Source organism: Sardina pilchardus, chromosome 1 (genome assembly GCF_963854185.1).
Source record: "Sardina pilchardus chromosome 1, fSarPil1.1, whole genome shotgun sequence".
Classification (NCBI taxonomy): Eukaryota; Metazoa; Chordata; class Actinopteri; order Clupeiformes; family Clupeidae; genus Sardina; species Sardina pilchardus.
The window spans coordinates 35,978,023-35,990,199 of record NC_084994.1 but is presented as its reverse complement, the minus strand read 5'-3'; the positions used below and the strand labels follow the sequence as shown (position 1 = coordinate 35,990,199).

General features: G+C 44.6%; 1 protein-coding gene across 1 annotated transcript in view; it reads left to right on the top strand.

Moving 5' to 3' along the window:
- The first annotated feature begins 329 nt into the window (after positions 1-329).
- Positions 330-12,177, top strand: part of snx8b (sorting nexin 8b) — a 16,974-nt gene continuing 5,126 nt past the window's right edge. Inside the window, exons 1-5 of the mRNA XM_062543707.1 lie at positions 330-392; positions 9,565-9,751; positions 10,613-10,733; positions 11,169-11,305; positions 11,555-11,635. Of these exons, the coding sequence (XP_062399691.1) occupies positions 9,611-9,751; positions 10,613-10,733; positions 11,169-11,305; positions 11,555-11,635 (480 nt within the window). The 5' untranslated portion in view covers positions 330-392; positions 9,565-9,610. The remainder of the gene's footprint in view (positions 393-9,564; positions 9,752-10,612; positions 10,734-11,168; positions 11,306-11,554; positions 11,636-12,177) is intronic.

Here is a 12,177-nt window from a genome sequence, read left to right as displayed (position 1 = left end):
TGAGAAGGCTACTTAACAGCACAGGTACAGTTAAGCTGTTTAGAGTTCCTATTGGCTAGCACCCGGATGGAGGTGTGCCGTCAGCACAAATGCTTAAACTTCACTGCTTTTGATGGATGGGTTATATATAACCAGTAGGGCTACCTATGTGTGTGTATATGGGAAGGCAAGGTGTTGCACTATCCTCTTACCTTCACTAACATAAATAGCTGATGCGTGTGTGCGTCTGTAACCCCTGCCGTTTGAACGCTGTAAGAAGCGCGTCTTCACTACTGTAACGGAGCCGTCAGCGCAGCATGTACTTGGCAGAACTGTACAATTCTCCCCTTGATTGAGCAACGCCAAATTCCTCGAAAACGAAACGCTTTCGTGTTCAGAACGCACCAAACTGGGTAAGTTACAAAATAATGTATATTTTTTAATTATAAAATGGATGCATTCGTCACCTATACGGCAGCTTCAAGTTGATTGATGTTCCTTCAATGACCATTGATCAATGAGTCATTGAATTTGCATAGACCCACATATTAGGGGAAATTGTAGTAAAGTTTTTGTCTCTTGGCTGAGATGGAGATGGTTATGGTTATGGTTATGGTTATGGTTATGCTATTTGGCAGACAGCTTTGTCCAAAGCAAATAATAGATTTAATCATTTCTGTAGGCTATAGTGTATGGATATTACACATCTGATCAAACTGATCAGTCAACATGATTTGCATAGCTGTCTGTCAGCTTGGATGAGTAATGAGTTCTGCACAGTTCAGTCTCAGATTACCAAATTAAGAGCAGGACACAGCATGGTTCTAAAATGACCGCACATAGCCAATACGCTGACGCTTGTGTTCTAGATCCACAAAGGATGCAATTATGTGATGTGTTCAGTTACCTCACCGGGGGCATGGTGGGTTAAACATGGGATTGTAATTGTACAAGGGGTGTCTGCAGGCCAGAATGGGGTTAGGGGCCAATCTGGCTAACTGCTTTATGTAAGAACGATGACGATGATGATGATGATGATGATGATGACGACGAGTTATATACATTAATCTTCCTCCCGCCCACCTGTTTTAACAGAGTGAACTGTACAGTGAGTTACTTGTCACTTGTCATTAGTAATGCGTGCAGTCCTACTTGTAAAGACGAATTTAAGGAGAAAGTGAGGGGGGAGAGAGAGAGCAAGAGAGAGAGGGATAAAGAGAGAGAGCAAAAGTGAAAGAGAGAGAGAGAGAGAGAGGGATAAAGAGAAAGAGCAAGACTGAGAGAGGGAGAAAGAGAGAGCGAGCGAGAGGATTCACACTCTGTTGCTGAACTCCACACCAAGGCGCATACAAAAGGTAAGTCATGTATTATTGATGCAGATAATCAGAAGCAAGAGAGTGATTTAAATAATAATTCGGATCCGATTCGGATTCGGATCTCTGTTTCTTGAGGTCACAGAGTACTGACCGTGTAAACAAAAAAAAAATGGTACTTCCTAGCTCGAGTAGCTCCAGCCAACAGCTACAGTGCTACACTCTGGGAACATGAGCACGAAAAACAGAAATCTATGTGAAAAATCTGTAGAATTCTCCTTTATTGCTATAGGTTAAGTTGATGTGGCTGATGTGACCTGTGCTGGGCATGTTTCACACTCTCAATGTACTGGTCATATTTCAGTGGAGGATTTGTGCTCTGTTGCTGCGGGTTCACACAGATGTGCTGTACACGATTTAATGTCAAAGTGAGTGAGGGAGAGAGAGAGAGGATTCACACTCTTTTGTTGGTTGTTGATATGCACAGAGGCAGAGGCTCTCTTTCTCGCTCTCTCTATCTCTCTCTCTCACAAACACACACACACACACACACACACATGCACATGCACGGACACACGCACACATGTACACACACACACACACACACACACACACACACACACACACACACACACACACACACACACACAAGAAATGGCAACACTATTGCTCATGTCTTTATTTGTACTCTTGTACTTTGTTTTAAAATCCTGTGTGACCATCTGTCCATTCAGAATCAATCTACTGTTCAAGTTATGCTCAAGTGAACTCTGTGGAGAAAAGATGATCCTGTCTCAGGAGGATGGCAGCTACAGTATGTGCACTAAGAGAGCTATTGCTGCTAGGCAGGCACATACACAGAAGAAATAATCTCTCTTTCTCTCTCTCTCTCTCTCTAGCACGCACGCACGCACGCACGCACGCACGCACGCACGCACGCACGCACGCACGCACGCACACACGCACACACGCACACACGCACACACACACACACACACACACACACACACACACACACACACACACACACACACTCACACTCACACTCACACTCACACTCACACGACAAGACATGACAGCATTAATGATCATATTGATATTTTCATTATGTTCCATTTATGCCGTGTGAATTGTGAACAATCTTCACAAATCTTCACTTGTGATGTTTATATAGGAAAACGATCACGACTGGAGAGACCAGTTATTCATTTTCTATAAAACATCAGTGGTGAAGATTTGTGATGTGAGACGCAAGTCTGTTGCTGTGTGAATCTCCACGCCACTAGTTTGTGATGGTTGCCTGGCATACAAGAGCTTCAGGTGCTTGCTGATCCAAGAGAACCTTACCTCTGACGTCACGGATTTGTATGCCAATGATGACGATGATGATGATGGAGATAATGACGATGAGGATGACAATAAATGTTTTTGTTAATAATTATGACCTGCCACATCTTGTTTCTTTAGTGCTTGATGGAAACATGGGTGGTGCTGTTTTCTGTCAGGACGCGCTGTAGAGGAAGACAAGGGGTTGAAAGAGATACAACAAGTTGGACGTTTAAATAAAATCAGAGATTTAGTGTATGCAGCTTTTCAAAGCTACAGTACACGCCACCCTGCTAAGCCTAAAGCCACCCGATAGCTTATAGGATTCATGTGATCACAATGTGCTTGAAAATGCCCCATATATCCTAATCTGTTGCATAAGTACACGTCCTTTATGATTACATATACAAGACATGATGTGTCTTGTCTAGCATGTTGTCAGTGATGGAACATTCTGTATATGGTGTTATCCAGGATGATATGTTGTCCGGGGTAGTGCATTGTGTATGTAATGTTATAAAGGCTATAGCATATTCTCCAGGATACTTGATAGTCTGTATGGCATGTGTGGTTATACAGGCCAGTGTGTTCTGTCATGCTAATCTGCATGTAATCCAGGGTACTGTGATCAATGGCCAGTGGTCAGTGGTCTCCGGGAGAGGAGAAATCTCTGGCAGTTCACACAAGGTGCGGCGTTGTGTAATCGGTCAAGCAGTGGCAGTGATGCAATAGTGACGATGCTGTAAAGAGAATGTGCAGCACTGGGCGGCGGTCATATTTTGTACTGCTATGCGGTACATCTAGTCTAGTTCATCAAGGACTAGAAGTGATGCTATCGTGGCCGTGCTATAAAGAGAATGTGCAGCACTGGGGTGCAGCCGTATTTTGTACCACTATGCGGTACATGTAGTTGTTCAAGGACTAGAAGTGATGCTATCGTGGCCATGCTATAAAGAGAATGTGCAGCACTGGGGTGCAGCCGTATTTTGTACCGCTATGCTGTACATCTAGTTGTTCAAGCACTAGAAGTGAGACGTGCCATTTGCCAGGTCCTGGTAGTTCATCGCTCTCTCCACGTGATCCAACAGAGCATCATAGTTCTGATGAGGTCAGGGCTTTGGAGGATGTGGTCAGTCTGTGGACATAGGGTGCCTCTCATGCAGCGTTGATACGTCCTCCCTCGCTCCTCGGGCCTCGGTCCTCACTGATTTACATAAAGAAAGATAGAAGAAGGGATAGACTATCCCTTGTTGCCGCCCCATCATTCTTTATGTAGATCAGTGAGGATCGAGGCCCGAGGAGCGAGGGAGGACGTATCAACGCTGCATGAGAGGCACCTATAGTGAATAGTGGACGTATGGCTATGCCAGGCTAGGGCTTTGGAGGATGTGGTCAGTCTGTGGACATAGTGAATAGTGGACATGCCTCCTCGTGTGTGTATAGCCATATGTAGCCTGGGTTACAGTGCGCTGGGATGTCAGATGAGTGATGTAATGATTGTTTTTGTTATACTGTAAGTCATTTTATTGGATCAGTGAGCGACTGTAATCATTCCTACAATTCCAGGAATGAGCAGAGTTTATCCAGAGTATTGCATTAAGACCACTTTTGAATGAATATGACTATGTCATTTCAGTGTTTTAAGCAGCAGAGAGCTAGTGAGAGAAGTTTTGTGAAGAAGTTTGTGGTTAGTGGTAGTATGTGTTGATAAACATGTTGTAAACATGTGTCGACCAAAGAGCTGTTTTGAAGCAACTCCATGCAATATTTGTACAACATTGCACAGCATTGGCCACAGAATTGCCCAAAGATATCAGTTAGCATGTTAGCAAATAGTGGGGTCATCCCTATGTTCCCCGGTTTTCCCTAAAAGGGTCCTATGTTCCCCGGTCACAATACATACCGGGGAACAACGGACCCTTTTTGGGAAAAGTGGGGAACATAGGATCCTTTCTAAGATGTCAAAAAGAGTCCTATGTTCCCCGGTCCCATACAAAGTGGGTAACATACAGTAGGACTCGGGGGAATAAGTATACGCTCCCCAAATACTAACCGGACTGTTGGAGGTGTTTAAGGTTTTTGGATGTGTAGCTCTCGCTAGTTTTAGCCCCAAACACTATAATGTGACAGCTGTGCAGCAACAGTCCTCTCACCTCCAGGTGAACTAGAACACAGTCCAGATCTTGCGCTTTGTCCTTCCACAGTAATGTGATCTTTTAGACTTAGAGTGTTGAGCTGTTGAGTTACATGTAGAAGAATGGATGCTTTGCTATAACGTATGTGCCTGTGTGTGTGCGTGCGTGCGTGTGTGTGTGTGTGTGTGTGTGTGTGGTCGGTCTCCTTCTACCTTCTACCCCCCACAACCCCTTTACACACACATGCACACTTTCTCCCCGCTGCAGTCTCGATTTCTGAGTGTCAGCACATTCCCACACTCCAGATCCCCTCTCTGTCAGGCTATTATGACAGGTGCTTCCACATGGTGGTCTTTGTGTGTGTGTGTGTGTGTGTGTGTGTGTGTGTGTGTGTGTGTGTGTGTGTGTGTGTGTGTGTGTGTGTGTGTGTGTGTGTGTGTGTGTGTGTGTGTGTGTGTGTGTGTGTGTGTGTGTGTGTGTGTGTGTGTGTCTGGGTTTGTGGATCAAGCCTGTGTACACTATGTGTGTATTTATGTACAGTATGTGTAGTTGTGCTGACCCTCAGAAATATGCATATGTATGCATATGAGAGCGAGAGAGAAAAAGAGAGAGAGAGAGAGAGAGAGAGAGAGAGAGAGAAATGTGAAATGCACCCTTTTTTCTTTAAGCCTTATTTTTCATGCATGGAAGTCACATAGCATGCAGGACCTTACAGTACACCTGATACTAACCCTCCATCTATCTTTAACATCTACATGTTGACAAAGGTGGACACACAGACATATAAATAGAGTTTTGCAAATGCACGGGCACACACACACACACACAAACACACACAAACACAGAGTGTTATGCATTACAAGGTGTGTATGTATTAGAGCGACAGGACGGGTTATGTTTCTCCTCTCCTCTCCTGCGTGTGGATTATGCCTGGTGGCCACACGGAGCTGATCTTGGGGGTTGATGCTAATCATCGCTAATCACTTGTCAGCGGCAGAGCAGCCTTGTCTGACACAGGGCCGTAGAGCTACCATGGAGGTATTATAAGAACTGGAGAAAGTGAACAAGTCCCGCCCCCATTCATTTCAATGGGAATGCTAGGCTAGTGAAATGTGCCAAAATTGAACGATTTTTTCAGGCTTCAACATGGCGTTTCAAGAGGCTTGTTTCCGGTGCCGTTTTACTTAGCCAATTAAGTGCCAGGTTACTGACTGACGTAAGGTACAGAACGAGAGCTCGTGCCCACACTAAGCTCGTGCGTGAGCTGAGAGTGGAACAGCCACCAATCAGCATGAGGAAAACGCAGGGAAAACGGCACCGGACATGATGTATTTCTGGAAAATGGCGACGAGGAAGTGCTTTGCTAATCGGCGAAGCTAACCAGTCAAATCCTGACCCCCTGAGAGCTACAGCTGTCAGTCACAGGGCCGTAGAGCTACAGCTGTCAGTCACAGTGGAAAACACACCACTGAGTCCCTCACACCCTCCAGGGTGTGCGAGAGAATGTTTTCTGTCGTAACTCGGACAGTGGACCGACACAACTGCACTGGCTGTAGTTCAACTGTAAGTGAGAACATGCACACACACACATGCGCGCACTCGCACACACACACACACACACACACATACTGTACACACACACATACTGAGGACATCTCACCCTCTTTCCTCAGCATCACTAACAACAACAAGATACAGTATCTCTTCATTCTTTATCCTCTTGTCCACTTACAGTAGACTCTCCTCTCCACGTACTGGGGATTGTCTGCGTGTGTTATTCCGGTCGTGACAGTTCAAGTCCTGACCTAATTCCTTTAGCCAGTAATTTTCCGCACCTTCCTTTTCAACCTATGATCTCTCTCTGTCTCTCTCTCTCTCTCTCTCTCTCTCTCTCTCTCTCTCCATCTTTCCTCTTTGGTTTTGAGGTAATCGTGAATGATTTTTTATTTTATTTTAACTTTTTGCTTAATCAATTATGGGACATTTTAGGATTTATTATTATCTTAGCTCTCCAGTGTGTCCATTCACTGTCCATGTCCAGGCTGTCGACATCCTTCGTTCTAGCCTTTGTTCTCTTTTTGAGTCAGGTCTGTTGAACTGTAACTGTAATGATACTTTTAATCCTTTCCTGTAGTACACAAACTGAATGTACTGTGCCTGTCCCCGCACATTTGCAAGGGATAATGGCCGACCTGTCATAAGTAAGGGATAATGGCCGCAGAGGTGTCCCAGTATACCGAGGGGCCGGCCTGTAATGGCCGACCTGTCACAAGTAAGGGATAATGGCCACAGAGGTGTCCCGTTATACAGAGTTCATGGATGGGGGCGAGGCAAAGAGTTCCCTCCACCAATCAGTCCATTGATTTCGTATAACGGGACACTTTGAAGGCTGTTGTCCTGCTTATCACCCGATTGCCACTATAGTCATGCCTGTATAGCACACAAAAGAAACAAGCAGTTCCGTTTAAAAAGAAACCGACTTGTTCAGTTTGTTGTACAACTTTCTCTGCACGGACAGTTTGCTTGTTTACAGTTGTTTCCATTGTTGCAAAGCCTGCTTCCAGGCTCAACCGTCATCCTACTATCGTTGTTATAATGTTACCATTTACAAGCATTGATATGGATGTTTTTTTTATTATTATTACCAGATCTGCTGATCTACAGTTATTCAGAATGAATAGCCACCCCACCATCCCACCCGGTATCTCTTCTCTGCGGGTGATAAGATTCCTTAGTCATCGTCCTCCAGACGCTGGTGTGCCACACACGTGACCCCAGTGCGATGCCATGCCAGCCACTGATGTAGTGGAGTAGTGCTGGAGCTGTTCCAGTTCCTCACCTTGCCATGGTGCCACATAAGGGCTTACCGGGCCGTGCCATTAGGCCCACACGTGGTGTATGCTGCAGCTATTAGATTGCACTGTAATCAATGGAACTGGCTAGATCAGATGTCTTAGTGGTGTACATTCCTAACAATTAGACCAGATCAGCAGTCAGTCATAATTTGAAGATATCAAGTTGAAGATGCTAAATTCAAATTCTCCTACTTTGCATCTCGTAATTGCACTTCAGTCAGGACCACTTTGTCAAGAAAATTTTTAGTTCGTTTTATTTACTAATTGCATGAAATACATTTTGGCGGTATGCTCTGTTCTTGGGGCCCCCCTGCCCTTCCATGTTCAAACATGGAAAGCCCAAGGCAGGGAGAGCAGCAATAAACCCCCCTTGGGGAACAGAACAGATCAAACTTGAATGACAAGACATTGATAAGTCAGACGTATGAGGGGGTTAAGGGGAGGAGGTGGGTGGCAAAATTGCAGAAAAAAAACGCTGGCAGCAGATTGGCAAAGGCAATTTAAATAAGCGCTCTGAATGATAGCCGCCAATGAAAGCAGGGCCTGGGCAGCTGACACTCAGCTGGCAATAAGCTGAGCTTTTAGATTGACAGTCAGCTGGGCCAACCAGGGAAGCAAGCGAGACTCCTTGACCTGCCTGAACTAACGCTGTACTCCATTTTTTATATCAAAACTTTGGTTGACTATCTCAACAACTCAACATTTCAATTATTTTCTCGTTTAAAGTTGAACTGTTTATCTCAAAAATCAGATTTTGACATGACTCTCTGAGCTCAAGAAGTTTACAGAACATAGATTTCCTGCCCCCACATCCATGAACAGATTCTCCTGAGGTCTCTTAGATCTCTAGCTGCTGTAGTCTAGCCAGAGAGAGGTCTGACGTGGGGACGGAGTGATGTAATATGGTGCGGCGATCTTATAGCAGAGGAATCAGGCCAGACAGGACACACACACACACACACACAATCTTATAGCAGAAGAATCAGGCCAGACAGGACACACACACACACACAATCTTATAGCAGAAGAATCAGGCCAGACAGGAGGGGGGCTGTCTCCACTGCTCTAGATAAAGTTATAGAGGTGAATAGGACACACAGACAGACAGACAGACAGACAGAGATATATAGGAAATGGCATGGCAACCAACAAAGTTGACACAGAGAGTCACTCTTGACCCAGCTTTCTAGGTTTGGATCCCTATCAAGGTTTCGCCGTCATCAGTCGGTGATTATCTTGGCCATCTAAGCCAAACTGACAGGCCTTGAAAATCACCAACCCATTGCACCCTATTCTGACTGTATTTGAATATCAGCATGGATCCCACACATTCTAGTTTCAATTTCACTTTCACTAGCGTTGCATGATATGGCATTTGGCCTTTGGCCGAGGTGAGTGATTCTTGAGTTCCCCTTCTAGAGTGGTAGTTTTTTTTATGTCACGAAAATTAACGTGTTCTACAGCGACTGTACTGTATTGAACAGTGCCATAATTTCCCAAACATTAGCCGCGGCTTATACATTGATTTTGCGCAATTTCTTCAGCTATGAGGTTTATACATGGGGGCAGTTAGTATGATATTAATATGTTTTTTATTTCTTTTACAGGCCTGATAGAGTTCAGGCGTGGTGCCTGAATTCAGGCTTGAGCTCGGCCATGTACGATGTCAAGAAAGGCTATTCTCTATATTGTCTTTGAATGTATTTGATAATTTCAGGCACAGATAATTTACTTTCTATCAACCCTTCTTTTAACTTGCACAAAGCGCTGTCCTGCGGCTTATACACAATACGATTAATACACAGTAAATTACTGTATATAAAGTACATATCCTAGTCATAACTGGCTATTACCTTCAGGACTCGCCTCAGTGACTTGACTTTGATGTCCGCTGACCCCTTGACCTTAGTCTCCTCTCTCTCTCTCTCTCTCTCTCTCTCTCCTCTCTCGTGGCAGTCGTCGTCTGGAGGTTCCACGGCGGCGCGGCTCGCTGCTCTGGAGGATGCGGGTGGCGATGGAGCCGGAGGACAGCGGCCCGATGCTGGAGGACCTGCTCGACCATGACAGCGTCAAGGTGGAGACCGTGCCCGAGAAGAAGGGCATCCTCTTCCTCAAGCACGTCGAGTACAAGCTCGTCAGCCCGGTGAGACCGAAAGGCTGTTTGTGTGTTTGTGTGTGTGTGTGTGTGTGTTTGTGTGTGTGTGTGTGTTTGTGTTTGAGACAAGGATGGATGGATAAATGCATGGGCGGAGGAATGGATAGATGGATGGATAGATGGATACATTTTTAATCAATGCAGGACACTGTTCTTGATGCCACAGACACTTTGAAAAAATGTTGATGCAATGTTAATCTGTGGTCTGTGAACTTGTGTGAAAAACATTGGAAACCAAAAGAACCCTTATCATTCTCGTTATGTGTCTCGAAAAGAACCCATATCATATTATTTGTCTCCAATAGAAACCTTGTAATTCTCGTTATTTGTCTCCAATAGAACCTTTATCATTCTCATTATTCATCTCCAATAGAACCCTTACTGTGTGTTCACACCGCCAGCGACTTGAGCTTCCAAAGATTCCAGAAGTCATTCATTTTCAATGGAAGCCGGCTTCTCTCAGCTGCCAGCAGCGACCAATCCTTCGGCGTCGCGTTTTGGGCGTCTTGAGCGACTAGAGAAAGTTGAAAGTGGTTTAACTTTATGGTAATGAGCTATGACGCGGTTCAGCGACCAAACGACTTTCAACGAACATAGAATGCTACTACGTCAGAGTGGCCAGGAGCGGCCAACGCTTCCAAGCTTCCCACGGCGTCCTTTACAGGGCGTCCAGAGCGATTTTGGAAGCTCAAGTCGCTCTTGGTCTGAACACACAGTTATCATTCTCGTTATCTGTCTCCAATAGAACCCTTATCATTCTCGTAATTCGTCTCCAATAGAACACTTATCATTCTCGTTATGTATCTCCAATAGAACCCTTATCATTCTCGTTATCTGTCCTCTCGTTAGCACTTCATGCTGCCGGTGGCGCGGCGGTTCAGTGACTTCGACGTGTTCCACACACTGCTGCTGCAGAGGTTCATCTACCGGATGGTTCCGCCCCTGCCCCCGAAACGCGTCCTCAAACGAGGTAGTGAGCCTTGACCTTTAACCTGTGTTCATAGGTGCATCAACATGCACAGGCCTGATAGAGTTCACTCAAACATGTTCGATATCAAAAAAGGCTCTTCTCTATATTGTCTTTGAATGTATTTGATAATTTCAAGCACAGATAATTTCCTGTCTATCAGCCCCGTGTTCAGTTGTTTTGATCCGTGCTAGTTACAGTACCAATCCTCATGCTGTAAACATGGCTTATTCTGTGTATGAATCAAATGTATGATGCATTCCTAGGCATATTTGTTGTGTTTAGACATAATGTTAAGTATATCATGCATTCTTTCATGCTATGTTGAAGTAGATTTCATGCTATGTTGAATTAAAAAGCTCCATCTTTACACGATCCCTGTAGATTTGTCGCTCAACTTTATTTTCAAGTTGATGGGTGTTTCTCTGTTGTCTGCAGTCTTGCGCCACAAGTCTGAGCGTGATTTTATCGAGACCCGTCGCCGTGGGTTACAGAGGTTCATGACCTTGGTGATGCGGCACCCCATAATCTCCGGGGACGAACTGGTGAAGGTTTTCATGACCGCCAACAGTGAAGTAAGTCCTCCTCACCATCATGGGGCAGCATTTAGTCAGTCTTTACAATTTTTTTTGTTGTTGTTGTTGAACCTGAGTGCTATCAATGTCTCAATGCTTCCTTGTATTTGATTGCCTGGGGTTGTTTATGGCATGATTCTAGTCACTTTGTTTGCCCATATACATAGCCAGGATTGTGGACAAACACAGGACCTTTTTTTTGAAACCCAAAACATCTTCCCTGTTCTCTGTCCCGGCCATCTCCCACAGGATGTCCAAGTGAAGATGCGAGAGACCATCAAGAGGATAGGGGACGAGTACATCACCTGCCCCATGTCCGCCATCGTCAAGGTCAGCCTTCGCTCCTCACCTGTGGTCCTCACACCTCAGCAGACAGAATGATCTGATTTTAGATTGACAGAGATGTACAGTATATATGCTGGGGAAGTACCGTAAACGAGAAAACTTACATCTGGACTGGTCATACAACTTGATTGCCTGTAGTGTTATATACTTATATAAAAAGTTAATAATAACTTGCTATACAAACAAAGTGACCAAACGTTTGAATCAGTTGTGTCATAAATGATGCAGTGGTTTGTTTTTGTATGATGGATGGCAGATGACAGAAGGTAGATGTAATGCATGAGTAACATATGAGTAACTAACTACTCACTAATGAAGCTCACTTAAGATCACTTTAAGACTATAATGCAACCCCTGTCCAGCTCAGTCTCAGAGAGCCATTGGGGTGGGTTTCACGGCACCTTCAGACTGTCTTGTGGATGTTTAGGCTATAAACTATAATGGTTAAAATTTACTTTCATTTACTAAAATGTATTATTTGAAGATTGTACAACGCCATCATGTACAATGGGGAGAGAATGTATTTG